This window comes from Megalopta genalis, unplaced genomic scaffold, assembly GCF_051020955.1.
Source record: "Megalopta genalis isolate 19385.01 unplaced genomic scaffold, iyMegGena1_principal scaffold0037, whole genome shotgun sequence".
Taxonomy (NCBI): Eukaryota; Metazoa; Arthropoda; class Insecta; order Hymenoptera; family Halictidae; genus Megalopta; species Megalopta genalis.
In genome coordinates, this window is record NW_027476106.1 from 1,884,794 (window position 1) to 1,912,648 (window position 27,855).

General features: G+C 39.7%; 4 protein-coding genes and 1 long non-coding RNA gene across 8 annotated transcripts; 4 read left to right on the forward strand and 1 right to left on the reverse strand.

Moving 5' to 3' along the window:
• The first annotated feature begins 35 nt into the window (after positions 1-35).
• LOC117223108 (solute carrier family 52, riboflavin transporter, member 3) lies at positions 36-6,714 on the forward strand. Of its 2 annotated transcripts, none has more exons than XM_076527672.1 (4): positions 36-188; positions 1,181-2,278; positions 2,350-2,963; positions 6,581-6,714. In XM_076527672.1, the coding sequence occupies exons 2-4, from the start codon at positions 2,067-2,069 to the stop codon at positions 6,685-6,687; spliced, it is 933 nt and encodes a 310-aa protein (XP_076383787.1). In that variant the 5' UTR covers positions 36-188; positions 1,181-2,066; the 3' UTR covers positions 6,688-6,714. The 2 variants fall into 2 exon arrangements, with proteins under 2 accessions (XP_076383787.1, XP_033331134.1); XM_033475243.2 differs by lacking the exon at positions 6,581-6,714 and having other exon boundaries at positions 43-188; positions 1,181-1,299; positions 1,647-2,278; positions 2,350-3,842.
• On the forward strand, positions 3,979-6,503 carry LOC117223106 (riboflavin transporter 2). Its single transcript, XM_033475241.2, has 2 exons — positions 3,979-4,409; positions 4,506-6,503. The coding sequence occupies exon 2, from the start codon at positions 4,549-4,551 to the stop codon at positions 5,887-5,889; it is 1,341 nt and encodes a 446-aa protein (XP_033331132.2). The 5' UTR covers positions 3,979-4,409; positions 4,506-4,548; the 3' UTR covers positions 5,890-6,503.
• LOC117223109 (uncharacterized) lies at positions 6,347-6,853 on the reverse strand. The gene is made up of 2 exons (XR_004490841.2): positions 6,722-6,853; positions 6,347-6,664 (listed from the first exon to the last, which is right to left on the reverse strand). It is a non-coding gene; the product is annotated as an uncharacterized LOC117223109 (long non-coding RNA).
• LOC117223107 (F-box/WD repeat-containing protein 9) lies at positions 6,838-10,281 on the forward strand. 2 transcript variants are annotated; one of them, XM_076527671.1, is made up of 8 exons: positions 6,838-6,977; positions 7,679-7,810; positions 8,038-8,192; positions 8,263-8,492; positions 8,786-9,035; positions 9,108-9,380; positions 9,440-9,601; positions 9,696-10,281. In XM_076527671.1, the coding sequence occupies exons 2-7, from the start codon at positions 7,690-7,692 to the stop codon at positions 9,596-9,598; spliced, it is 1,188 nt and encodes a 395-aa protein (XP_076383786.1). In that variant the 5' UTR covers positions 6,838-6,977; positions 7,679-7,689; the 3' UTR covers positions 9,599-9,601; positions 9,696-10,281. The 2 variants fall into 2 exon arrangements, with proteins under 2 accessions (XP_076383786.1, XP_033331133.2); XM_033475242.2 differs by having other exon boundaries at positions 6,839-6,977; positions 7,651-7,810.
• An 835-nt stretch (positions 10,282-11,116) lies between these two features.
• Tnpo (transportin 1) lies at positions 11,117-27,728 on the forward strand. Of its 2 annotated transcripts, none has more exons than XM_033475255.2 (15): positions 11,117-11,286; positions 13,053-13,128; positions 13,206-13,385; positions 13,463-13,811; positions 13,900-14,101; positions 14,184-14,577; positions 14,644-14,955; positions 15,029-15,266; positions 15,352-15,641; positions 15,784-15,882; positions 15,965-16,060; positions 17,377-17,452; positions 19,110-19,284; positions 19,375-19,501; positions 19,822-27,728. In XM_033475255.2, exons 1-14 carry the CDS (start codon positions 11,182-11,184, stop codon positions 19,480-19,482), a joined length of 2,700 nt encoding a protein of 899 aa, XP_033331146.1. In that variant the 5' UTR covers positions 11,117-11,181; the 3' UTR covers positions 19,483-19,501; positions 19,822-27,728. The 2 variants fall into 2 exon arrangements, with proteins under 2 accessions (XP_033331146.1, XP_033331147.1); XM_033475256.2 differs by having other exon boundaries at positions 19,825-27,728.
• The last annotated feature ends 127 nt before the right edge of the window (positions 27,729-27,855 follow it).

The following is a 27,855-nucleotide window of genomic DNA, read 5'->3' on the forward strand; positions in this document are numbered from 1 at the left end:
CGACAACCTTCTCTCTGTATTGTGACATGTCAATTGTACGGTAGAATAGAGTGTGTCGCGTTTCTTCGTGCTTAAAACAATCGGATTCGCGTTACGCTTCACGTGAGAAAAACGTTGTTCTCCGTTCCCATTTCAACGGCACCGATGCGATGTTCTGTAACGGACGACCGAGCACGTATATTGAAACAGTAAGTCAATAAATGTTTTTTAAAGTCAACTGTATACACGTTTACTTTCTCCGGTGATTGTTTTATGGGGCAACGTGCATCTTGGTGTGCCGACAAAAAGAAAAGATCGGTTTTCTCCTCTTAATATTTTCAATCGTTTCCGCAGCATTTGAACCAAACATAACCAAAAAAATTTTTCCTTTCGAAATTCGCGAATACGACGAGGTTCAGGCCATTTAGCGCGAGACGCCGAGCTTGAAAACTTGAAACGCGTTTTCGATATTGTAGTTTTCCATACGGTGACCGTTATACCTAAAAAAAAAACTAATAAATTAATTGAAATTTGACACGGAGCTTCGTTGTACAGTTCTGTAGTAGCTATCGAAAAATTTATATCAAATTAATAAATTTATATCTCTACAAAAATTAATTTATATCTCTATGAAAATTCGTATAACTGAAATATCTACAATTTTCCGAAGAATAAATATTTGTAAAAACGACTACGACGAAAAAATTTCTTTCGGATAGATGCTGCAGAAGAACATTTCTTTCATATTTTCCGGATGAAAAATATAGAAGTTAGTAACCGCTGACGTTCTTTTCGCGGAATAACCTACACCTACGCGAAACCGCGTCTGCATGACTAATTTCACGACATTTTCCTCGAGAAATTCCAGGTTATATGTATACGCGACACCATGTAATTCAAGATATATGTACGCATATGCGCATTTTACAATAGAAGAGCATTTCTCAAGATGTAAACATTTTTTTGTTATTTTATCCATCATGATTTTTGATGCGCGTTGCCCCTTATTCGGTTCCGTAAATTCGACATCTATCGCCTAGCGAATAATCCGAAACACCTGCGCGAGCGAGTCGTTGCGCATTTAACGGAGATGTCGACAGATAATTTCATAGGTAAAGAAATTAAAATTGCTGTCGTATGTCGCTAAAAATGTAGATATACATATATAGTATACAGCAGAAACCGCAATTTGTGATCATAGGGGAACGCGGTCTGAGCTGTGGTGCAATTAACGGAGGAAAGGACACACGGTCGCATGACGGTCGCCTGTAAAATAGGACAGTATCACTTTTATCTATCCGATTGGAAGGGACATATCAGGTTTGTCGTATAATTACACGCGACATGGCGTATCGGCCAATATATTGATAACCTCGTGGCGAAGGAGAGAAACGTCAACTACCAATAACTTACGGAGCAGTTTCGAGTTGCCGTTAATCATCGGAAACAGCAGTTGTGCCGCGACAGTCATTCGATTTGCATATCAATCGTCCGTGCCTATAACATACATGCATACATAGTTTTTGCCAAACTGGTTTCGCAAAGTGTCGTTTCTAACGCTTTCTCATTAAAAAACTAGAACACGCAGCCGCGAATTTCAAACGTGCATGCGCGATTCGAAAGTTGGACCCGTCGAGGATCGTCTTGTGACCCGTGACATTTCGTAGGTTATGTCTGGCACGGGAAAACGGAAGAAAAATGTCTTGAGAGAAGCATAAACTCGAGTGCGAAGCCTGCGTTAAATCTGGAGAACGGTCCCGGGAAGCATCCGCGTAACAAAAAAGGAAAGAAATCAACGATCACTGTGATTGCAACACCGTAGCAGTATTGAATAATCTTCCTAGATAGCTCGTACATCGAGAGAACGTTTTTTCTTTTGATACATATACGTATTTTTAAACAAACTGTCTGCGAATAAGACGGTAATAAAGAAATCGAACATCGAGAATTGCTTAAGTAAGGCGCGAAGTTCGTGGATTTTTGTGTTAATACGATCGTGAAACACGGCGAGAGAACAGGATAAATCGTGCCATCGAGGTCAACCGACCTATGTGGACCCGTTGTTGAGGCACGAAAAACAACCAACGATGCTAAATCAGAAATTAAGTAACAGAAGGTTGCCGGTCGACCTTCTCGCCCTGATGTTCGGCCTTGGTGCGTGGGTTGGTATCAACGGTATATATGTGCAACTACCTCTTCTAGTTAATACCTCTCCGGAAGGATGGAGTCTTCCAGCACATATGGTAGTATTAGTTCAAATAGCCAACTTGGGACCAATACTCTACACATTATATATAAAGTAGGTATTCTACGTACAGATATAGTGTCGTACGTAATCCATGAGTCCATTAAGTAATTATCGTGTTTTAGGTATAGTTCGTGGGTATGCGACAAACTCATTATCTACTTGCTCCTGGCTGCAGCGGCGTTAGCAACATTTATATTGGCTTTCGTGTACCAAGAAACATCGATAGTATTTGGCAGTGAGCATTCCACAGCTCTGTTGTCGCTGATGTTTGTAACAGCCATCGTTGGATGTACGAGCTCGGTTCTCTTTATGCCTTACATGAGGAACTACAGAGAAATTTATTTGGTGACCTATCTTATAGGAGAAGGACTCAGCGGATTTATTCCCAGCGTGGTAGCATTGACCCAAGGTGTTGGTGGAAATCCAACATGCTTGAATACGACAACGTTAGAGTCGCCTCATGTAGAATTTATGCCGCATTATCCGGAGCCCAGGTTTTCGTGTCAGGCCTTTTTCATTTTCACTGGCACTATATTGTTCCTATGTTATTTGTCTTTCCTAGGACTGAATAATATGTCTATGGCTATCGGCGAGCGTGTTAAGCCTCCAGGAAGTATGGAGACTTTACCAACAGATACAAGAGCACCGCCAAGTTATAAGACAGACTCTGGATGGACAATGTCCAAACAACTGTATTCGTACTTACTGGTTATGATAGCTCTCGTTTGTTTCTTAGGTAACGGTACATTGCCTAGTATTCAATCATATTCCTGTTTACCGTATGGAAATATTGCATATCATTTAACTGTTACATTGTCTGCAATGTCTGGACCATTGGCAATGTGCTTAGGTTTCTTTATAAAAACACCAAAAGTAAGTGTTCTCACTGCCTCAACAACGGTTCTTATAATACTGTCTGGCTTTATCTGCTTCTTAGCTGCCACATCACCTACACCACCTTTGCAAGGTACATGGTTAGGTGAATTTTTAGTTGTTTTATCGTGGGTTTTAATTAGTGGTTTAATAGGATTCATCAAATTGGGCATTACTACATTATTCAGGCCCGACCCAGGCAGAGGTCTATATTACACTGGTGTAGCTACACAAATGGGCTCATTGATCGGAGCAATAGTCACATTTGTTCTGGTTAATCATGCAAAAGTGTTTCATTCTTACTCGCCATGTTCGACACTCGTCGAACAATGATACTTTTTCTAATAGACAAGTAATGATATGAATAAAAAATTATATAATTGTGCAAAATGTTCTAAAATGATAGAGAGGATAAAATTTTAATATTCTTAGTGCCTGGCTCTTAGGGATTATAATGTAGGAGAAATAGTTGAATATATATATATGTATATATATATATAGGGTGCATACAAGATTGTGATAGAAACCAACGATTTGTGATAGTAAAGTTACGATTTTTTATGCACGCTATATGTATGCATATACATTACTAGTATTAAAAATGCTTGCATCACATGATGTTGGGGTAAAAGGTCACTTATGAAAAATGTACAGCAACAAATATTTTATGAAATTCAAGTAATATATATATATATACATACATGCATTTGTACTTAAATTTTCAATATATATTTGAAAGAAATTGGGTTTTATTTAGACGAGTGTACGTACTTCAAAGGGCTTTATACTTCTAGAACATAAATATTTTATACATAATTGTAAATTAAACTTGAAACACATCTCGATACAAAATGTGCAATTCCACCACGTCATTCATTGCAATGTATGTGCGTGTGTGTGTGTGTCTACAGCTATATTCAACAAAGTATGTACAATCATCAGTTCTGTGATAGCATTATCAAAATTCAAATTACGCTGATCCACGTTAGACGACAATGTATGTAACCATATTTTATCATAAATCTAACTGTCATTTTGTCAATTTAAGCATACAAACTTTGTATATTATCTGATAAATTTTATTGTCCAGATTAAGGAATAGCTGTGAAGGCAGAGGCCATATCATTTCACCACATCAGTTTCTCCGGCAAGAGCATGCTGTACACTAGAATCCCGACCAACCATCTATGCAGTAGCTCTAAAATTTTTGCATAAGTAAACCTAATTATAAAGTACTATCGTTGGTGAAATACGGTATCTTGTAAAACAAAATAATTTAAAAAAAAAAAAGACTCGTAAACACGTTTAGGTGAGAACATTAATTAGGTTGCAAGATACATGTATAATTTCTAAAATGCAAATTTATTTGATCGTGTATTAAAACTTCTTCTTGATCATTATTCAGGAACAAGTTCGGGATCTGTTTTTTGGTATAAGCAAATGACAAAATGACAGATGCTTCTCGAGATTCGGAGAAATGCCAAAGAAAAGGTCGCATCGTTACTCATGTTCTTGTTGCTGTATTCGGTATATCTACGTGGATTGGTATTAATGGAATCTATGTGCAAGTACCAGTACTTATCAACACATCGCCTGAAGGCTGGACTCTGCCGTCTTATCTAGTGCTAGTAATACAGGCTGCAAATGTTGGACCTTTGCTTTACATGATTCTGCAACATTTTCGGTGGAAGACGAACGAGCTTTGGTGGATATTAAGTTTATTATTTCTAGGCAATTGCGCGATGGGACTGTTGTCGTTTTTCTATTCGAAAACAATCGTTATAAACGGAAACGAGTATAGTCTCGTATTATTTATTCTAGCGTTCTTTAACGCTTTGGTGGGCTGCTTCAGTTCTGTGCTATTTATGCCATATCTTCGCAATTTTAACAAAAATTATTTAATATCGTTCTTCATAGGGGAAGGCTTGAGCGGCGTGCTGCCAAGCGTAGTTGCCCTGATTCAAGGAGTTGCAGACAACTCAGAATGTACAGTCTCTAAGAACGATACCATGGATGCCATGAAATCGAACTTAATGTTTTCCTCGAGCGATTACTTTTTTTTCATATTTATCGTCCTATTCTTATCTTTAACTTCGTTTATCGTGTTAGAGTATTCGTCCTTAGTACAAAGAACAAGAGATCTTGATAAGTCTGACGATACGATATCTAATGAAACACATGCAAGCATTCCTAATACGTCGGATCATAGGCAGGATAGAAAACCTTGCCCGTTAACAGAACACAAGCTGGACTTGATCCACAATAAGGATCTCGAGCCACAAATACGACATCTTTTATATGTACTATTGACCGTTTGCTGCTTCTTCAGCAATGGTATTTTTCCTGGCATTCAATCTTACTCTTGTTTGCCATATGGAAATGTAGCATACAAACTGTCGATCACATTAGCTCAATTTGCGAATCCTTTGGTGTGTATGTTAGCGTATTGGTATGCCATGTTTGACATGAAACATATTACTTACTTAACTATAATATGTTCATGTACTGGAAGCTATGTTATATATTTAGCGATAATGTCGTCTGCTCCACCGCTGCAGCATACTACGATCGGTGTTTTTCTAGTTGTGTCGGCGTGGACAATTTTAATAGGCTTGATTTCCTATTTGAAATTAGCCATAGTGTCTGTACTTAAAAATTCAAGGCTGCCGGAGATACTCGTGAAAGCGGGTGCTTTCATGCAAATAGGATCCGCGAGCGGGGCTATAATTTCATTTTTGGCAATCAACTTGACGAATTATTTCAAGATGAACGATCCTTGTAGCTCGTGAGATAATAGCGCAATTATATGATATTGCTGTGCACTTTTGGTGCGAGAACTGGTGATTGATGCAACATTGTTGACGGGACATCTTTTACTTAATACAGCAATTAAACCAACAATTCATAACAATGACGAATTATCAGAATATCACATTGAATCGAAAAAAAGAAATGAGACACACAGATATATTTTATGCATGAACATATTTTTGTATTTGTACACAAGTGTTTGCATTTATCAACGAACTTATCATGGATATAGATAAATTTACAATAATATAAAGACAATTTGTGCAAATGTTGAATGCATGTTGTGAAACAATATCGCGGAGAGAAATATTCCAAGACAATGACTACATATTTAGTATGATTACTTACCTTTCCTTAAGTATTGTCTTTCTATACAATATATTGAAGAGTATACAAACAAATGTAAAGGTTGTTATATTTAAAAAAAAAACGGCGTGTCATAATGCGATTATGATCGCTTAAATATTATTTTTACATTACGATTGTTAATTGATTTTAAATCTAACAATGCGCGTTGTGTTACGCCGTTTACGAGAAAATGTAGCAAAATCGATCTGTAAATTAATAAATCAATTTATTGTTTAAAAAAAAACTATAACTTTATTGGTCCGTCAGTATTGTAATCGAAAGAAAAAGATCTTCATCAAAATATTAATTTCGAATTTTTAGCTGTAGCTGTAGCCGATTCATTTCGAAATTTCTACGGTTATGGTTGTCAGCCCTGTATCTGTTCTTGGGAGTTGGTCGTTGGTCCTAAAACGGAGATCAGTAAGTGAGTCATGCGCAGTCATACGCTCATGCAAGGCTCACCAAGGCTGCATTGTGCACCCAGAACCAAAACGGTCAATAATAACGTCGGTGAAAAGCAACAGTCATTTCTCGTTGTTCTTGCTACACGGTGAATTAACGGATCGGCGGTTAGCTGTCGATCGAATGATATTGTTTAGAAAGATAACACACGGTGCTGGCCATTTTCAATAAAATGAGCGACGAAGAACAAAGCTGCGAACAAGTTGAAGATGATCCAACGAATTCCCGACTATCTTTATTGGACCTTCCAGTCGAGGTCTGTATTAATCAATTTTTTAAAAATATATTTTCTTACAAGTGTACGCGGTTCTATCATTGAAATAATCTGCAAAACGTTGACGCATCGCGCTCCCAAGATCTTTCGAACATCTTCGATATTCGAGTTCGATAAATCAACTTTCACAGATGTAAATTTTCAGTAAATTTTAACAACTATACCATTTGATCGCTGAAACGTGAATATCGGTAAATAAAAAAAAAAGTACGACGATTCTGTGTTTACAGACAGTGGAATAAACGTCATCTGTAGTGCGTCTTTTAAACGTGCTCGAATTATTAAACGTCATCGTGAACGATAAACGAAAAGATATTTTCCGAGTCAATGTATGAAGTTGAATAAACTCTGTTAGCACTGGACTGTAACGTGTACTATTAGAGAATAAGTAGAACGTCTCGAGAGTTTCACGGTAACGTCAGTGGAGCACGGTCGCCGTTTTTAAATGCCTACTCTCACACATATACATGCGTAGCTTATTTGAACGTACGATAACAAAGCGGCTGTATCAAAATGTTTTAAAATAACTTTTTTTTTACACAACTCTGGCTTTGATTGACGTATTGTTAATAAACTGTTATATAATATCAAGAACGCATATCTTAAAATACATTGCGTTTCTATTTAGGAATTATGAATAACTTTATTGTTTCAGGTATTTCTTTACATCTGCTCTTTTCTAGATGCATCCACCATGGTACATGCTTTAAGCTTAGTGTGTAAACAATTCAACGAGGTTTTAAGAGACGACTCTATGTGGAAAGAGAGAATTAACCACATGTGTCTGCATACGGATTACCCAATTTTGCCTCCTGGTTAGCCCAAATTGATACCACCTTGAGCCTTGCATGAACGATCATTCTGTAAATAATTAAACCACCATCTTATTATATTTTACTTTAACCGGGGTCAAGGTTTCATAATTTTTTCTAAATTTCTGGGTTAGAGATGCGTCCGCTTAGAATATATGTATATAATAATAATACTTGCTAAATACGAATTATACTTCTAATTTCGATTGAAATGTATTGTTTCTTTTCAGCTGAAGATGATAAGCTGTTTTGGAAGTTATCGTGCGTTGCACTAGAGAAACAAATATCGTTATGGAGAAAAGAAGAGTCCATGGAAGGTTCTATGGAGAGATTATCACTTAACAATATACATTTCAGTACTATCGATGGATTACACTTAATGCATGTGAGCATCTGGTATTCATACAATTTTTATCAGCATTTAATAAATTTGCTAATAAATTTTTTATACACAGAATGGAAATATTTGTATTTCTGGAGCAAGGAACCGATCCTTAGTATGTTGGAAGCTTCCCAACGAAGAGAATGAGAAAGAGAATGTTACGCATATAAACTTTGCCCACGATGGATGGATTTGGGACATAACATCGATAGACAACACAGTCTATAGCTGCAGTTGGGACAAAACTGTTAAAGCATGGACGCTTACCGACACTGGTCTTGTCCACTTCAAAACTTATGACATGTACATGAGAACTAACATGGTCACTTTCGCTGCTTTCGTTATGGGAGGGCTGAGCGAGGAAGGCATGGAACTTTTGTCTTTAACAAATTTAATAATAAGAAACCATTAGAGAGTTAGTAATGCTAAACTGAAGGTACTATTTTCGTTATAAGGTTTCTCGTAGAGAAGAGATTCAAAACAGCTTAGCATTTGTTTGCATGCTTTCGTTCGCTCCGTCAGAAATCACTGTGCAAAGTGCTGTATCATTTCCGGGGCTCGTGGCGTTTTTACATAAGCGATAAATATTTTTTTAGGTCCATCGACTGTGCTGTGCTGTCCGTGGCATCCTGTCCGGAGCTGGCTTTGTTCGCTACAGGTTCATTTTGCAAAACCGTTTCGGTGTATGACACTAGATCAGGAGCAACTCCAATTGTAATGTACAAACCGCATCGAGGACCTGTTATTAGACTGATCATGAATTCCCAGTTCATCGTGTCGGCAAGCGAAGACAAAACAGTATACATATGGGATCATAGAACGAGAAAGTTTATCAACGATTTTACTGTAAGGAAAGCGCAGAAAGAAATCACCTTGGATAGTAGTAGGAGCTTGATAATACAAACGAATGCATTACAGATCACCGAATCATTCCCTATGTGCATATGTATGCAGAGAGACATCATTTATGTAGGCGACAGTACCGCGAAGTTGTACGTATTAGATCCGAACGAAAATTTTAATGCAGTCAAGACTTATCCTACCGAACATAAAAAAGCCATCACTGGTATACATGTTGCGCCAGGATGTTTAATAACCAGTTCCACGGATAAAACTGTCAGAATAACCACTCCTACAGATCCTCCGCAACACCTCGCCACTCTGGAATCGAATTACGGCGGAATAGCTAGTGTAAGAGACCCGGAAAAAGTTGTGAAATATCTTTATACATTATTTATTTTACTCCGTAGAGCGATTACTTAAATGACGTCCTAGCCGTATCTGGTACAGGAGGAATTGAAATTTGGAGACCCAGATCACGTTCTCATACGTCATATCAAAGAGAAAATGAGTGCGATCTCGACCGAGGTTTCGTAGGCTCCAATTGCAACAAATACGATCCAGTCTGAATTGTAAGGACCTGCTGTATCGCAGCAAATTTTGCTCGACGAATACGTAATAAATTGTTGAATGCAAACAATTTGATATTCGGCATTCTTGTTACAGGCGTCGTTCTTTTTGACGAAAAGTGGAAGGAAATTGAAAAAATAATAATAAGGTCGTAATACCTAAACCTAAAAAAAAGAAACTGAAGTACTCCAGCCACTTGTAGAACATTTTTGGCATGGCAACGATGCACGTGTTGCAACGATTTCGTAATGCAGAATTCGTGATGATGAGATTGTGGTATCGATGTTCTGGAAGGGATATCTAACAAGACAAAAATAACACATTGAAAAATATGAAGACGAGTGTGCATGTAAAATATACAATGAGGTATCATCATGTAGCATCTAATTGAATATTGTTTCGAAAAGCGCTACAATATAATGAATAAAAGAAAACTGTACTTTCCATTTGAAACAAGCTAACTTAAAATCTCCCCTGCTACCTCATTCGCTGAAAGAAATATTTATATCATCTCATGTCCACCTTTGTACCGAACGACTTTTGTAAAAACATCTTTTTTAATACTTTCATTTACTTCTGAGATATTTTAGCGAGTCCGCGTTAAATTAGTCAGAATTTGTATTAGATCAATGATGTGTACGCGTATTCCACTGCTTTCTAATAAAAATGATTGAAAAATTAATTACGGTACATTATTATTATAATATATTATAAATGTTCAGCTAATTATATATATTTACAATCGTTAATTACATATTTTCTAAGCCCTGCTACAAATTTTCTAGTTTCCCACTACTAAATGAAACTTTCAACAAAGATATTTCTAGAATGAACTTAAAAATTTTCTTCCGAATAATTAATAATTTGAAAAAGTTATCAGATTACATTCGTCGAAACAACTTGTTCGTTTACGAATGAAATCGCCATTGCTTTCTCCATCCCAAAGAAATCTCGAAACCTTTCTCTTTGCGTTAAATGAAGTGTTAAACGTGCTCGTTACATTCGAAATCCTAATAATTTATTATCTCAACGTTTACCAGTCGAATCAGCATTGTCGAGGCATCAACCGATCGAAGTTTTTCGTTTACTCTATTCGACTACGGCCTGCGATACAATCGCAATCACAAATTACTATTGATAATGAGACTCCTCGGTAATAATCGTGAATCATTAATCGCATTATAAACATTGGCCAATTGTGCAAAAGCGTACGCAGTATGTCCAATACATTTGAAATTTCATTCGAGCCTACGTTCGTGGCCATAAGTCGATCGATGTCTCTGCCGTCGCCGGAAGTGTTCGTCTGCTAAGCCTCGAAAACATTCAATTGTCTGTCCGTATGAATTATACGAAATCGGTCCGTGGTCCCGAAATAATGCTGATTATTCGCGGAATTCCGGCGAAATATTAAACCGATGCTGTACGATGCGGCCGGGGGGAATTTAGCCGAGGTATCCTGGCGTCATCGGCCGGTATTCCAATGCTTTCGTGGCGCGGTGGTGGGGGTAACCGTGGGGAGTTTCCGTTTATCTGCGAGGTCAGAGAAGGCTGGCTGCGTTCAGTGGTGCTGTTGAAAAACACAATGAAAATGGCGTGGCAACCGCAAGAGGACGGACTTCGACAAATCTTGACACTCCTCAAGGAGTCCCACAGCCCGGACACGGCTACTCAGCGAGCTGTGCAAGAAGTATCCTTTTTCGTTCGAGCCGAAAACGGTTCCGTGCTGTGAAAAATACGTCCGCGGATCTCGTTCCCGGTGAGTACATCCGCGACGCGGTAACACAAGTGAAGAAGCGGGTAGATTAGGTCGATCGTGGGGCGTGCTTTTCCCCCGTGGAAGCTTGCTATTTCGATCGCGTCCGTTGAATTTCCAACGGGAAACCGACGGATCCGTGTCCCGAGCTCTGCTTCAAGGCTACCCGAGGCTGTTCCGCAAAGCCCAGGGCACGGAAACGTTCGGCGCGCTTTTGCGCAGCCTGTCACGGACCCTCTTTTTTCTCGTCCACGGTTCGATTGAAAAGCTGTTAGGACACCGTCGTCTACCACGACAGACACGAATTTTCCTCGTTTCCTCACCTGATCGGGCTCGCAAACGCTTTCGTTGATTTTCGCGAGCCCCTTATCTCTCTCGGCCTAATACAGGGAACGATGAGAAAAGACCGACAGAAGTCCGTAGCTTTTTCTCGAATAACACGTGAGCCGTGCTCAAGCGCCAAGAAATACACTACCGTCCATAAGTACCATCCGGACACCTAGCGCATTCGAATGAACAGTATTATAACGGTGTGACAACACGTATAAATGCTTTCTCATGAAATTGATGCCGATCGCATGATCGGCGCAGGGCGCCGAGGCGACAGGTTCTTCACCGACAGTTTCGTCTGAAATTTCGTTTCAATTCGATCTCGATCGTCTCTGCACAGCTGGTTTTCTTCGGAGCTCGTTCACTTGGGGTCCTAGTTACTCGTTCCGCAATTTCGAACCGCACTAGCAGCCTGATGTTTATCGATTTGAAGTTTTCGTTTGATAGCTCGCTAGAAGTAATTTTTCTCCGTTTCACACTTGTTATATATCGTGTATTCGCCTAGATCGTAATCGCGATCGAAGAAGCGCTGTTCGAAGAAATTGCATCTGTTAGAGATTTCCAGGTGATCATGGACATGTGAGTGGTGGTTCGGTTACTTTTGAACGGCAGTGTATGCGACGAATGATAACCGCGATTGCTGTCGCGGGCGCGGGCCGCGTCCGAAATGCCGTTAAACGTTGCCGTCGAGTTTGTTTTTCTTCACGCTTGTAATCGATAAATTTTGCGTATAGTCGCGGCCATAATGTTAATTAAACTGGCTCCGAGAAATGTTGTGCGCAAACATGCCTCGGATTGAAGTGTGATTGTCGTGAACTACAGCTGCTACGAAAATGTACAGTTAGGACAACTTGAATTTTTTGCATAGCTTTTTTTTTCTGTCTCGTTCTTTCTCACTCTCTCCTTTTATATTTGTACTGTATTTGTACATACGATCTCACGCGCGAGGAATCCCGTCGTGTTTATATCGACGGTTCTATAGCAAAACTATTGTGTGTTACATGTTTCTAGTTTATAGATATTGTTGTTCGTAGTTTTTGGACATCGGTTTTGTTATCATTATCATAATTAGGCTGTCCCAATGTAATCAGAATGTAGACTTTCGAATGCAAGTTGACGGTGGCATTAAGTCATGAATATTTAACGTCGCAAGGCTTCCGCGTACTATATTTCAATTTCCTTTTTTATTTACATTGTCGATTAATACATTTTCTATGTTCATTACATAACAGCAAAAGTTGTTACAGATAATTATCTGTAGGTGTTATGTAAATGAATAATTTTTATGTTTTTTGTAATACGTGCAAACCGTTATTAAACTTTGCGAGTGTTCGATCGGCTATGTTTTCCTTAACAGCTCTCTCTCTCAGAAATTGGAGGAATTAAATAAATTTCCAGATTTCAACAATTACCTTATTTTTGTTTTAACAAAACTTACTTCAGAGGGTATGTATATTAAACGCAAACTTCTACCGATATTGCCTTGTACGCGCAATCTTCTAATCGCTTCTTCTATTTTCAAGATGAACCCACGAGGTCTCTTAGTGGACTGATATTGAAAAATAACGTTAAAGCTCATTTCGATAAGTTTTTACCTGAAGTTACAAATTTTATAAAGCAAGAATGTCTGTCAGCTGTCGGAGACCCGTCTCCATTGATCCGGGCGACCGTTGGTATTTTAATAACTACCGTTGCATCCAGAGGTATGTACTTCGAAGAATGATATAATGATAGATCAATGATTATTCGGTGTACTAATTCGTCTTTCATTTATGAACAGGTGACTTGACCACATGGCCAGAGCTTTTGCCAGTACTTTGTCAGATGTTGGATTCAGAAGATTTAAACGTTTGCGAAGGTGCATTTGGCGCTCTTCAAAAGATTTGTGAAGATTCGGCGGAAATCTTAGATTCGGATGCACTTAATCGACCTTTAAATGTTCTGATCCCGAAGTTCCTGCAATTTTTCAGACATTCAAGCCCAAAAATTAGATCACACGCTATTGCCTGCGTTAATCAATTCATTGTTAATCGTACACAGGCTCTTATGATTCATATAGATAGCTTCCTGGAGAATCTCTTCCATTTAGCTAATGACGATGATCCAGAAGTCAGAAAAAATGTTTGCAGGTGCGTGTTATCAATTTCCTTATCTAGCTAAGATTGTTACAAAGTAATCGTTCGTTGTAATTCTGATGACACACGTTATTTATTGCAGAGCTTTGGTTATGCTGCTTGAAGTTCGAATGGATAGATTAATACCACACATGCACAATATAATAGAATATATGCTAATGAGGACTCAGGATCCGGATGAAGGTGTTGCTTTAGAAGCTTGCGAATTCTGGCTTTCCTTAGCGGAGCAACGGATTTGTAAAGGCGCACTTGGACCACATCTAACTAATTTAGTACCTATATTAGTAAGTGATCGATTGTGCGAGAAAATTTGCTGCGAACCATGTGGTAATTCGATTGCCTGAATTCATGAATCTATTCTCGCAGGTGAGAGGTATGAAATACTCTGAAATAGACGTAATACTCCTGAAAGGAGACGTGGAAGAGGATGAAATGATCCCGGACAGGGAAGAAGATATCAGACCGAGATTCCACAAATCGAAAACACATCATTCACACCATGTCGGTTTGGTTAAACACGGCGATGAGAACGGTGGTTGCGACGAGGAAGACATAGACCCCGAAGATGGATGTGACGATGAATCAACTCTTAGTGATTGGAATTTACGGAAATGTTCGGCCGCCGCATTGGATATGCTAGCTAATGTATTCAGGGACGAGCTGTTACCGGTTCTAATACCAATCTTAAAGGACACGCTTTTCCATCAGGATTGGGAAATCAAAGAGTCTGGAATATTAGCACTGGGAGCGATTGCCGAAGGTGAGTTTACAAAATAGCTTCTCATGTTTCTGAATTTCTAATTCAATGTACAATTGTCTGTTACAGGTTGCATGGGCGGCATGATTCCACACTTATCCGAATTAATTCCTTATCTAATTAATTGCTTGAGCGACAAAAAGGCACTGGTGCGCGCCATCACATGCTGGACATTGAGTCGTTACTCGCATTGGGTTTGCGCGCAGCCACACGACACTCATTTGAAGCCTTTAATGACCGAATTACTCAAAAGAGTACTCGATGGCAATAAACGTGTTCAAGAAGCGGCGTGTTCGGCGTTCGCCACGTTAGAGGAGGAAGCGTGTACAGAATTAGTCCCGTATCTTGGATTTATCCTTGAAACACTCGTCTTTGCTTTCGGTAAGCGCATACCCGTTGCAAACGTATCTTCAGAAATTCGACGTCCTTGGCTAATTCCGATTTTGATTTTCAGGCAAATACCAACACAAAAATCTTTTAATATTATACGACGCGATTGGTACGCTTGCTGATTCAGTGGGACACCATCTTAATAAGCCGGATTACATTAACCTCCTCATGCCACCGCTAATTAATAAGTGGAACGTATTGAAAGACGAAGACAAAGACCTTTTCCCGCTGTTAGAATGTCTTTCTTCGGTCGCGACCGCGTTGCGATCAGGTTTTCTTCCTTATTGCGAACCAGTTTATAAGTGAGTGTTGTTCCCCCGTCGATCTATGGAATTTCGTATCTTTTTGAGTATTTCAAACGCTTACATGCATTTGTTTGTTTGATAGGCGATGTGTATCCCTCGTAGAGCAGACGCTAAATCAACACATAGCAAGTACTCAGAGCCCAGAACAGTTTGAGGCGCCTGACAAAGATTTTATGATTGTCGCATTAGACCTTCTTAGCGGCTTGGCAGAAGGTTTGGATGGTCACATGGAACGCTTAGTAATGAACAGCAATGTAATGCAACTGTTGTATCAATGTATGCAAGATGTTATGCCTGAGGTTAGACAGAGTAGCTTCGCCTTGCTAGGAGATCTTACAAAAGCCTGCTTCCAACACGTTCTCCCATGTATACGTGAGTACTGTGGCAATCATTTGTGCGCCTATTTGTATTTTAGGTTCGAGTACGCGGATGCTTCATTAAGATCCGACTCTGTATTCGCTCTCAGATTCCAAGTCGGAACGTAGAGACTAACTTAAGCTTCGTCTTGTTGCAGCGGAATTTATGCCTATACTTGGACAGAACTTGAATCCAGAATTTATATCAGTGTGTAACAATGCGACGTGGGCGATCGGCGAAATAGCCATTAAACTCGGTAAATGTCCCTTGAAATATTTCTGAAATACTTCATGCCCATAATATTGACGCATCTCTTTTTCTCTTTCTTTTGTCCGTAGGATCTGACACAAGTGTATATATCTCATTAATATTGTCTCAACTAATCGAAATAATTAATAGACCAAATACGCCAAAAACACTGTTAGAAAATACGGGTGAGTATTTTGTACTATATTTCCAAAACGTATAGTCTCTTTTTACACAGCATATAGCATATGGAGCATACTTTTAAATGGTAGGGGGTAATGAGTAGCGAACTTTCATTTTTTGAGTAATGCAATAACATCGACTACGTTAATTACTGTTCACCCATATACCGTAGAAGTAACATACCTTTTTCTTAGAAGTATGCTCTGCACATGAGGGGAAACTTTTCATTTGTGGCATCGTGATTTTTACGCTAATTGTTTACGATCTATCACGGAGAAAAAAAAAGTGTGAAACGTGCACCAGTTGATGATAGTCACGGAACCTCTAGGCAACGATAACTTGTCTTTTTTTTCCTTTTTTTTTCAATGAGAAGTCTCCCAAAATATATCTCTCTGAACAAAAGAAAAGTCCTCACGTTTAGATTCAGCATTCGGTGGCATTTTTTAAGTTTAGGTGCATTTTCTTGTAAATGATTATTATTGAAGGTAATGACCACACAGATTGACGACTTCGGGTGGTTCTTCACATGGCCACGCTTGCACGTTTTATCAGCGGGTTAAATAATTAGTATCTGTACATTGGACCTAATTTAGTGGTGTGCGATTGCCTGCAGGCTTTATATGGCTGTTACTGCCATGAAAACGTACTGCGATTCAGTATTATACTATTTGCTTGCATCTATAAGCCCCAGATATTGTTTCGACCAGTGTTATATTTAAATTGGCCTTTAAACTCACGACCAAAAATTTTAGTTTTGTGTTTCTTGGTTGTTCTTGTTTGTATTGATATACTATATATATATATCTATACGTATACAGGGTGATTCCGGGATGGGGGTGCAATCTGAAAAAGTGTGAATTCACATGAAAAAATAAGTGGCGATAATGTGAAAAAAACTTAGCTTTTCATGCCGATTCACTACTTTACAGGTTGCACCGACAACACGGAGTCATCCTGTATATACTTAAAACAGTAGAGATATCATACTCATGTCGGTTTTTATCGAATCATGGGCTCGCACGCTGCTATCTAATTTTTATTATTGTTTCAGCAGCTATAATAGCACGGTATTGCCTATGTTCATTGTCGGTATCTCATATGTTTCTCACCTCTGTTCCCACTGTCTCTATTGATTGTTAATATTAAATTGATTATTATTGATTAAATGATTGATTACAAGTTAATTGAAAGTTTCTAAACGACAACATGTTCGCCTGAGTTGATATCGTTGGTTCGCTATCAGTTTGTCTTATTGTTTGTGTTTCCGGTCACTTCACTACACTTCACTTGTCTACTTACCGAAATGAAAATGAAACCGTAGCCATAACGATCGGTCGCCTAGGTTATGTGTGTCCCCACGACGTCGCCCCCATGTTACAGGAGTTTGTTCGACAGTGGTGTGTAAATTTCTTTATTATTATATTCTATTAATTATTATATTACCTTCTATTTTTATTAGCACTTTATTATTATATATTTATCCCGATTATTCAGTACATTGCATCAGGGGCTGCTAAGAACTTTTGCGCAAGAACATGATTGTAGCAATGGTCACTATTGCAATCGAGTCCATAATGAGTTTTTCCATTCTTTTCCTTTTTTTTTTCTCTCTCTCTCGAACGGACATCAAGAGAATAGACTCTCAACGACGATAACGCGGGCACGACTAAACTTGCCCAATGGTTTTTGCAGTACTTCGACGAGATTTTACATTCGATTGTTTATATTGTACGCAGAGTGCATCCCCTAGGATTGACCGTTATTTTTCAAGAATTTCCGATGATCAACGAAGAAATGTTTTCAACAAAAATTCCAGCTGGCAGCCCTCGGCTTGTCGCAACTCTAGGTTTTAAAAATTTCCAAGAAACTGTTTTTTTTGTTAATAAAACGTCATGGTCACCTTGACGTATGCAGTATATATGGTAGCATAAAAAGAGGTCGTCGCCTTGACGTTTTATCAAAATAATAATTGTTTATAAACTTTTGAAAGCCAGCATGTGCGGCAGACCGATGGCTGCTTTAACTTTTGTTTCAAACATTTCTTTTTTTACTCGATCACTGCAAGCACTGGAGAAATGGTGGTCAATGTTAGGGTATACAACCTGTAAATTACCTTCATTTACCACCGTGCTAGTATGTTATGGGCTCTTAATTATGCAGTAATGAGAGACCAGGGTAGGTTTACATTTGTCACTTTTAGGTCTGTGTACTATTTTTCGCCTATGTATTATTGCCTTGCATCGAAAACTAGAAACGTATTTTTCTCTTTTTTTTTTCTCTCCACATACTTTCACTGTGTATAGGTAGTTTCAGTCAGAAGCGTCCTTTTGCATGTTAAGAATAACACAGTATTAATATTAATCGAATACACTCTCTTAGCTGCGATTCTTGCTATGATCATAACTATCGCTATAATACCTACTGTTTTTATTTTTGCTACAAATTACAAACGATAAGTGATCGAAAAACGTGAAAAAAAGAGATGTCAAATGTAAACCAAACCTTATGGAGATCGTACGATTTTGTAATGTTGCCAGTAATGTGCCGTTCCAATGCAATATTGTGGAGCAATAGAGTGAGGCTTTATTGAAAGACATTTAATATTAGTACTGTTCAGAAAGTGTCTCTAATGTTCATTTAATTTTCTTCAATTTCGGTTCACTCTTTTTAAAAGAAACAAGAACGTAGGAAGCAAATTACGGGACTGGCCTCAATAAAGCCAAGTTTTGCCTCGCTAAATGTTACTTATAAGAATCTCTTTCTGTATAACTTGTGGGAATGGATATTATACGAAGTGACTAGCTGTCATTTTTACCGTAATCACATTCTCTCGAATGTAACGGATTATACTGAACAGGAAGAAGGTACATTCATGGAACCCGCTCATTGTTCTACATTGTGCTACATTGTTCCATCCGAAGAGACCGCGAAAGAGACTTGCGCCTTCATATCATATACAATGTTCACCGTTTCATTTACTTAACAATGAGTGTACCTTCTGCCTCAGGCGTGTAAACATCGGAACCATGTAATGTGTACAAATATTCTTGTCAGGTGTACTTCCCTGCGGAGCATAAGAGACAATGAAGAAAAGGACTCGGCATTCCGAGGTATGTGTCAGATGATCACGGTGAATCCAGCAGGAGTTGTGCCCGATTTTGTCTTTTTCTGCGATGCTGTCGCGTCTTGGGTCACGCCAAGAGACGATCTTAAGGACATGTTCGAAAAGGTACTATAAATTGTGTCCTTTATAAATCAGCTTCTTCCTGTGTCACGCTGCCACATAATAATTAATTATGCTATGTTTCCTTGGAAACAGATACTACATGGATTCAAAAATCAGGTTGGTGCGGAGAATTGGAAACGATTCTTAGATCAATTCCCACCACAGCTCAGTGAACGACTCCATAGTATGTATGGTGTCTGAGCAGCCCTCCCTAAATGCGGTAAGTTCACCTAAAATGTCTGCTGAAAGGACGCTAGAATCGGATTGGAAATTCAGAAATATATGAAATTTTGGAGATTCGTGTAACGTGCATAAATATATAATGAACAATATTTTCAAACTAATTCACTTTGAGCGGTTTGCATTCGATCAAAGCACGAGAGCATTTTATCTTAATTGATCGAGAACATTGTTGACCCTGTTTGTCGGGGGTAGCACGTATCGCCAAGGTTTCAGAGTTTTCTCGATTTCTGAGTTTAGGGGATGTCCTCGCCAGTTGAACGACGACGAAGATAACACCAAGTACTGTGTCTCTTTCAGAAGGCCGCTTAACGGGGCAGGCCGAACGGGGTTGGGCGGGAAACAGAACTATGGGTGGACAGGGTGGGTGGGTGAAACCACGGCCTCTTCTCATCAACATCGTTGTCGTTACCGTGTTATGGTCATCGTTAGGCTCTCGGGGGAACTAATACGCGCGTCATTAGCTGTGCAGCCGGCAAGCTATATAAGCGGGAACACAAAAAAAAAGGAATAAAAAGCGAATAATAAATATCGAAGCGAGGATGGTGCGAGGAACCAGCAACAAAAAAAAGAAAACAACATCAAACAAAACGAAAATATCTACATATGAGAACGACAAAGTAACGTGATGGGCCGAAACGTAACGCGTGGGTGGGCGGGTAGGGGGGCGGGCGGGAGGGAAGGGAGGGAGGAATTGTGTTGGGGTCACCGACCACTTTAAAGTGAAGGTATCGTACTGCAACGCTGAACCGCAATTAAATGGTAAAACAAATGATACCTTAAAGTAGTAAAACCTACACGCTGTACACTCCGTTTCCGTTAGCGCTGTGTAACACTGTTTAAGTGTTTAATTCTCGCGTATCGAAACGTGACAAGAGAAAACGAAGAAGCAAACGGCTGGCGTGCGAAGTGTAAAAGCCAGCTCGTTAAATGATCGCGGCACACACCAACCGATTCCCCGTTCCGATGTCGAACGGGTGAGAATCGCGCGCGCGATACAAACAAAAAACCGGGATAAACCGAAAAAGGGATGAAACAAATAATATAGCCAATATCGATAATGACGAAGGGACGAGAGGAGGATAGATAGAAACGAACGAAAATGAAATCAAACGAGCATATAGATCTCACGTTATAGAGGTTGCTAAAACTGCTGTGATGAAAGACAAATTTCTATTGATAAATATATAGTGTATCGATAATTTGTTCGAGAGAAAGAGAGTGAGAGAGAGAGAGAAAGAAAGAAGTGTGCAAGAGACACTCTACCAATAAAATGAGTTTGCGTAGAGAGCTATTAGGAAGGACAAAGAATAGGCTACTTATTTGATATAGTGCTACCTACAAGACTAGAGAGTATGTTATTAGAAATTTCATAGTGTACAGAAGGTTCTTGAGAATATTGTATTTTTATACGTTGAGGAACACACGCATATACAGACGCAGAGAAACAAGAGAGAGAGAGACACATACACACACGAGTCGAGTACAATGAAAACGCAGAAAAGTGCCATTCCGTTCGGATTAACGAACCAAAATTACCATTTCTTTTGTTCTTTTTTTTTTGTAATTTTCTTTTTGTAATTTTCTTCTTCTGCTTGCTTTCGTGGACATTTTAATTATTCTTCTTCTTCTTCTCTACCATGCGCGCGCACTGACAATTGTGATATTAGGTTACACGGCAAGGTCCGGTTTGCCGTTTTTCTTCTATTTTTTTTTTTCTTTCTTTCGTGTACGCGGAACATGAATATTTCAAATACTACTTTGTTTAATATATACGTACATATCGAGCATATATGTATATATATATTAATTGCTGTTATTAATATTAATGTATATCAGAGGATAACGGTGTTTTTTAACTGACAGACCATTCTTTCTTGTGATCACTATCGCCACCCCTCCCCCTCTCATTTTTTTGTTAAAGATATTAAATTAGGATCATGTTAGCATTATTAGTGTAAATAGATAATGAACGACTTTTTTTTTTCTTTCTTTTTAGAGCGGACGATTTTGTTATCTACACCGAGAGCTGTATTAGGGTAAAAAACGTGTCAAATTCGCTTTTGGTACCGTCTCTTTCGGGGTTTAATTGTTGTTTAGCGAGCCGAGGGAAACCGTGTCGTCGGGGATATCCATCCTCCGCGACTATTTATTTTCCAGGGGACAGAAAACAGACAGAAAAAGAGAACAAGAAAAACCAACCGATTCACAGAGTTTTCGAATCTATGACGTGAAATCTATTGCGACAGGTGGAAAAAAAGAGAGAAAACAGGCGGGGAGAAAAAGAGAGGGAGAAGACCGGATAAAAGCACGAATTTCTTTCTGCAGATTATAAACGAGAGATATATATATGTATATATGTATATGTACATGTATATCATCATCCTCTCCCTTGCGAAACGAACCGTTTCGTCTCGGGCTCTTTTGTGTTCGAAAATCCAGAGAGCGCAGACTGTGCGTCATTCCAGTCCGTCTTTTCATTTACTCTGGGCAAAGTCCGAAAGGCGAGGGCTAAACTAATTATAACGAAGATTGCGCTTCCGGGTATTTTCCAAGACAATGAGAACGAACGGAGTACTACGCGAAAGAGTGAAACAGAAAACAAAAAAAAAGAAAACCAGAAAGAAAGACAGAGAGAGAGAGAGAGAGAAATGAAAAATCACTAACACCTCGAAATCATGGGAGAAAAATGTGTAATTATTGTATTTGCGACCGTGAAAAAAAAGCATTGTAAAAGTCGGCGAGAGATATGATTTCTAGAAACTCCTACGACGTGTATCGAGTTGTATCTCGTCTTATTTTTTTTTTCTTTTTTTTTCTTCTCTTAATTAAGTTACATTCTGCTCACGTTTGTTTCGCGAAAGTGTCCGAAAGAAAAGAAAAAACTTGCCGCGAGGTGGGCGAGAGAACGTTGTACCGTTTTTGACCAGCGCGGACGATTCATGCTGAGATAAACGTCTGTTTAAGTCACTGTTGTCAATCAAACTTTGAAGTTTATTAATAAACGGAAGAGCTGGCTGGATGAACTAGGCGCGGGCGAGATAGAGAAACGAAATACGAAGATGACAGAGGAAAATGTCACGCGTCCTCTGTCGATCGTGGATTCCCATCGGTGTTCCCGATCGACCTTGGATATTTTGTTATCGTTACCGTAGACTATAAACAAGCAAAACATGATTATTTTACACTTGTTCTTCTATCTCGGGCAGGAAGGAGAGAGAGAGAGAGAGAGAGAGAGAGAAAAGAGAAACGAACGTGTCCGAACAGCCTGTTGTTTTCATTTCGTGAAAATCGTGTTGCGAAACTCGACGACGAAGAGAACGGGGGAAAAAATGCGTAAATAATAATCGGAGAACAGAAAACGGGAGAACAAAATCGGTTCGTGGCCGCTCCTTGACTCGATGATATCCATGCTCGTCAATTGGCAACGATCCGTTGCCATTACATTTAAAAAAATATCCTCCCGATGTTTTTGGTCCTTTCCTTGCCCTGCCTGCGCCATTTTTGTGATATTACTATTTTTTATAATTACTTAAGGGCTTGGATGAAAAATAGAAAAATGTTCGAGCCACGTGCGATCCTCTCGCGAGCCTTCCCGGATCGGGTGACACACAAATTCGATTGTTTACTTTCTCGCCACTTTCCTTTCGTGCGCGCGTCTTCTTTTTCTCCACAAACATCTCGCGCATGCAAATAATTAATTACTGCGTAACGTCATTTTTTGTCTTACTTTGTCGCAGTATTGACTAGTGTTTAAAGGCATTCGATTTGTACACGGCGCGCGCGGTTGTCGCCCCGCGGTCGACGACGAAACTTGGACGTTTCGCTTTTCGGCAAATCGGTGTGCGTGCGTGTGCGTGCGTCGCGCCGGCAGAATCCTCAGCGACGCGCTCTCGTTCTCGAGAGATCGATTTACTCCGACAACAGCGAACGTCCTTGGGGCACGTTTGTTTGGACATTTCTTTTGTGTCCGTTCCATTGAACGGAGAGAGAACGAATGTTGCCGTATCGGTTTCACGTCGACCGGACACCGGGCCGCGGCTCGCGCGCACATTTTAAATAGTTCCTAAGCCAAGAATGTTTTTCGACGGTTTCTAGTAATTTTTCGTACGACACACCGTGATCGCGCAACAACGAACGTGTCCCGTCTAACGCGTCCTCTCCCCTCCCCCCTTATCATTGTAAATATTAATTTTCCAATTGAACGTCGTAGATAAGATGAAACGCACGTACTACACACACACACACACACAGAGAGACACACAAGGTAGAATTATGCCGGGCGTGTTGATATATCATAGGCGTAGCGTGTCGGGATTTCACGTGGCTCGCGAATTATTTATTATGCTCGGAGCTCTCAGTCAAGATAAGAATGAAGAAATGAATAAATTTATAAATGAACGTAAACGTAAAGAATCATCTATTTATACAATATATAATATTATACTAAAATATTATATATATAACGACGGTGAAACGAAGTTGATTGATATTTGACAAATTTCCAAGTTTTTTCTATCGAAAGTGAGAGAGTGAGAGAGAGAGAGAGAAAGAGAGATAGTAATATAGTGTGTATGTGTGTGCATGTGTATGCGCGAGAAAGAGAGCGTGCGTGCGTGTGCGCGCGCGTTGAATGTGTGATTAAAAAAAAAGTATGAAAGATCGTATGCGTGCGTGTGGTATAATAATAATACACGGAACAATTGCAAGCAAAACAAAGAAAACGAGAGCGTATAGAGAAGAAAGGGACGAGAAACGAAAAAAAAGAGGACAAAATAAGAGACAAGTGAATTATAAATGACAAACACACACACACGAGTAAATATATTGTTGTATCTTTATTGTTGTTGTTGCATGAGACTAGCGTAATAGACTGAGCCATACACATGGTTAAATAATAACTATTAACATAATATTTCTTAATTAATACTATATTATTGTAATTATTATACGGTGTGTATTATATTTAATCGTAATGTTTCGTGCAGGCAGCGTTAGGAGCGAGTTCCCGTCCCCTCGATGATAGAGAACGGGGGGGCAAAAAAGAAAAAAAATACAGACATCCCTGTTATCCGAACGCTTGCGCCGCCGCAACCCTCCGGCGTAAATCAGGGCCGTAGGAACGACACGAAGCACACGGGATATCGGATATAGGAAGATCACTAAACGATCTGAACGGACGCAAAAATCAATTGCTGCTTTTTACTAGAGAGTTTTACATTTCTCCTCGAATTGTATTATATACAGTTGTGCGTGTGTATGTCTCTGCGTATGTATACATAATATATATATATATACATGTTCTTCAAATTCCAATCGAGAAGCACTCGAGGAGTGGCGATCCGAACTTAGAAATCTTGCTGCTAGGACAATTTTATTTTCGAGGCTGATTTTAAACTGGATCATTCTTATTTTAAATGAATTAATTAATTAATTTACACATTCGCGTGAAAATTCGTCAAATCAAATTCGAACAATTTTATTGATTGGATAATTTCGATGCTGTTCAATTTTCCATACGGGACTTCCACCCGGGACTTTAAAAAGAACTAATCGATGGTAAAAAAGAAAAGGAAACTGCGAAGGTTCTTCTCGATTGGATCGCGCGACGAAAAACAAACAGCATCCTCGACATTCGATCGGAGGATGGGAACCTCGTGGGGCTGTTCCTAGTACCTGATTATCCTATCCTTGCGGCACGAACGAACGCATGATCGGCAATTATCGGCACGCGATCCTCTCGTTATTCTTAAAAAAAGAAGGAAAAAACAAAAAAAAAAGCTCGAGGCTCTCTGTTCTCTCGCGTCTCGCAAGCGCCAGCGAATCCCTCTGTCCAGTGTCTCACACTCGGTATAGAGAAAAACGTAAAAAACAACACGGAGTTCTTTTTTATTGTCGCATACCTTGACACATAACCTAGTACTTAAGCGCACGCGCGACGAACCGCACGGTAAAAGTCCCGACGCCTGAACGAACGCTATCGTCGCCGCGGAACCGCAAGTAAGTTCGCTTTCGCATGGTAGCACGGGAATGGTACTTACGGACCCTCTGCTGTTTCTTTCTTGGTGCTGTCCGTCGGTGAAAAAAAAAACTATAACCGTATTCCTTCTGCAAATTTTTGTGAGACGGCGACGCCAAGCAAAAAAAATCATTTGACATCCGACTCATCGAAATTCATTTTTATCTCGACGCTGAATTGTTGAAAAAAGAAAAGAGAAACAAAGAAAAAGTTGTAATTTCTTTACAGAAATCTGCGGTTTATTTTTCTATTTTACTTCGATAAAACAGTTTCGCGAAGCAATACAGGGTGTCTGAAAAATGTCTAATCCTGAAATTACGGGTTCCTCGGATCATTTGAAGCAACTTCTTTGCAAAAATGTTCTTCGAGACACCGTTAACGAGTTATCAACGAAAAACAGTGCGCCAATAAGAATCGAGTACGACTGACGCGAGGCGGCCCAGCCAACCGGCGCGCGAAGCCCGGTTCCACTCATTGGCTCGGTCGCCTCGCGCCGGCCGAGCTCGCCTCTCATTGGCGCACTGTTTTTCGTTGATAACTCGTTGACGGTACCTCGGAGAAAATTGTTGTAAAGGAAAAAGTTGCTTCGAACGACCCGAGGAACCCGCCACTTTCGGATTGCGAGACATTTTTGGGACAGCCTGTATATGATTAGCCAGGAACAAGCAAAAAGGAGAAACCAAGTAACGGATTAAAAAATAAAGGGAATACCATATGTAGAAGGATCGTCGTCGCTCTCTTTTGTTTGCAAGAATCGGTTCTGTTGAACGATATAAAAAGCTCGCCTTGCATCCGCATGGACAGCACTGTTCCACACACACGAACTCGTCGTTAGACTGAATTTAATGCATTTATGCCAGTTGAACGAGGTCGTCGTTCCTCTAGTTTTAATGGAAGCTTTTGGTAGAGACAAGCGAAGAAGAAGAAGGAGGAGGAGGAGAAGGGGAAGAAGAAGTTTCGAATACCGTTTTTCGGCGAAGTCGATCTCGGTGAAAGACCGATCACTGCGTGAACCGTGTATACAAAAACAACTCGGCACAAAAGCGTCGTCGGAGAAACAAAACAAATGAGCCGTTTATTTTGGAAGCGGCATAAGTCACTTTGTTTTTAAGTCAAAAATATTTAAGGGTTTGCGTTTTAACACGTTTAAAAATATGGATGCTAACTTTCGATACCACTTTCAAAATAAACGGCTCAAATATATCCGTCGCGGCGCTTACGACACATATTTTACTCTGTCGAACGACGAAGGCGGCATCGTTCATCGGTTGTGAAACGAACAACAACAACGCTGAAGCGGCGAACGAGCAACGTGATACTCGAACGGGACGAAGAAGGGTGGGGGGGGGGCTGAAACAGAGGACAACGCCGCTACTCAGTATTGTATATCGGTATAAGCTTCTGGCAATCGTCTAATTGTGATCACTAAATTTATTTTATGCTGTCGGTTGACAATTTATTATTATTATTATTACTATTATTATTATTATTATAATTATTGTTGTTGTTGTTGTAATTGATAGATGGAGTCGAGACTCTCCTGCTCACATTATCATCGATAGGAAATTGCGATCCTCGAGGCCCGTGATAAACAGAGTCAGCTTTTTATTGTAAAACAGAGCAACAAATGAAAAAAAAGAAAAAACAAAACAAAATTACCTTCGAAGCACACAGAGACCGATTGGGGATGACTTCTGGTCGCCGAAATTCTCCGGGACTTTTTGATCGCTCGAGATCGACGATTCACAATTCTCCGTTCCGATCTCTCGAGATCGATAAAAAAAAAAAATCGTCTGCTAACCGTTCTCATTCGAAGAAACACTGTTCCGGGCGGTCAGAGAGTTCCGAGGACTAAGATCAAACCCGGGGGGGAGGGGGCACCAAAAGAGAAAATAGGGACGTCCCCTTTTTTCTCTCTCTTCATTCAGATAGTATTTAAGCTCCATCGTGTGTACATCGTAAGTCCGTCGCGAGGACTCTCCACCACCGACTACTTCCGGTCCAGCAAGACCTGCGCACCGGTGCACACGCTGTACATACGCACGCGCACAATCAAACCGATCCGTTAAACATCGTTTTACCTTTCGCCTGGCGGCTCTCTGTGTGCCAAGCGAGAGCGATCCGTGAGACTCGAAGAGCAATCCGAGATTCGAAGAAAGAAAGAAACGAAATAAATCTTGAGGAATAACAGCGTGTACCACAGCAACCGTTTGCGAGCATCTGTCCTTCTTTCCAGCTTCTATCCAGCGATCTTTCGATTCCTCTCGCGTTCAGAGCCATCTACTGGATCGTAACGGACGCGGCAGGAGTCTATT

Excerpts from the sequence above, each read along its gene's own strand:
- LOC117223108 (XM_033475243.2), top strand. The coding sequence starts at position 2,067 with ATGCTAAATCAGAAATTAAGTAACAGAAGGTTGCCGGTCGACCTTCTC. Across the intron at positions 2,279-2,349 it reads CTCTACACATTATATATAAA|GTATAGTTCGTGGGTATGCG; the intron begins GTAGGTATTCTA and ends ATCGTGTTTTAG.
- LOC117223106 (XM_033475241.2), top strand. The coding sequence starts at position 4,549 with ATGACAGATGCTTCTCGAGATTCGGAGAAATGCCAAAGAAAAGGTCGC.
- LOC117223107 (XM_033475242.2), top strand. The coding sequence starts at position 6,894 with ATGAGCGACGAAGAACAAAGCTGCGAACAAGTTGAAGATGATCCAACG. Across the intron at positions 8,193-8,262 it reads ATGGATTACACTTAATGCAT|AATGGAAATATTTGTATTTC; the intron begins GTGAGCATCTGG and ends TTTTATACACAG. Across the intron at positions 9,381-9,439 it reads ATTACGGCGGAATAGCTAGT|AGCGATTACTTAAATGACGT; the intron begins GTAAGAGACCCG and ends TTTACTCCGTAG.
- Tnpo (XM_033475255.2), top strand. The coding sequence starts at position 11,182 with ATGAAAATGGCGTGGCAACCGCAAGAGGACGGACTTCGACAAATCTTG. Across the intron at positions 14,102-14,183 it reads CTAATTTAGTACCTATATTA|GTGAGAGGTATGAAATACTC; the intron begins GTAAGTGATCGA and ends CTATTCTCGCAG. Across the intron at positions 14,956-15,028 it reads AACACTCGTCTTTGCTTTCG|GCAAATACCAACACAAAAAT; the intron begins GTAAGCGCATAC and ends TTTGATTTTCAG.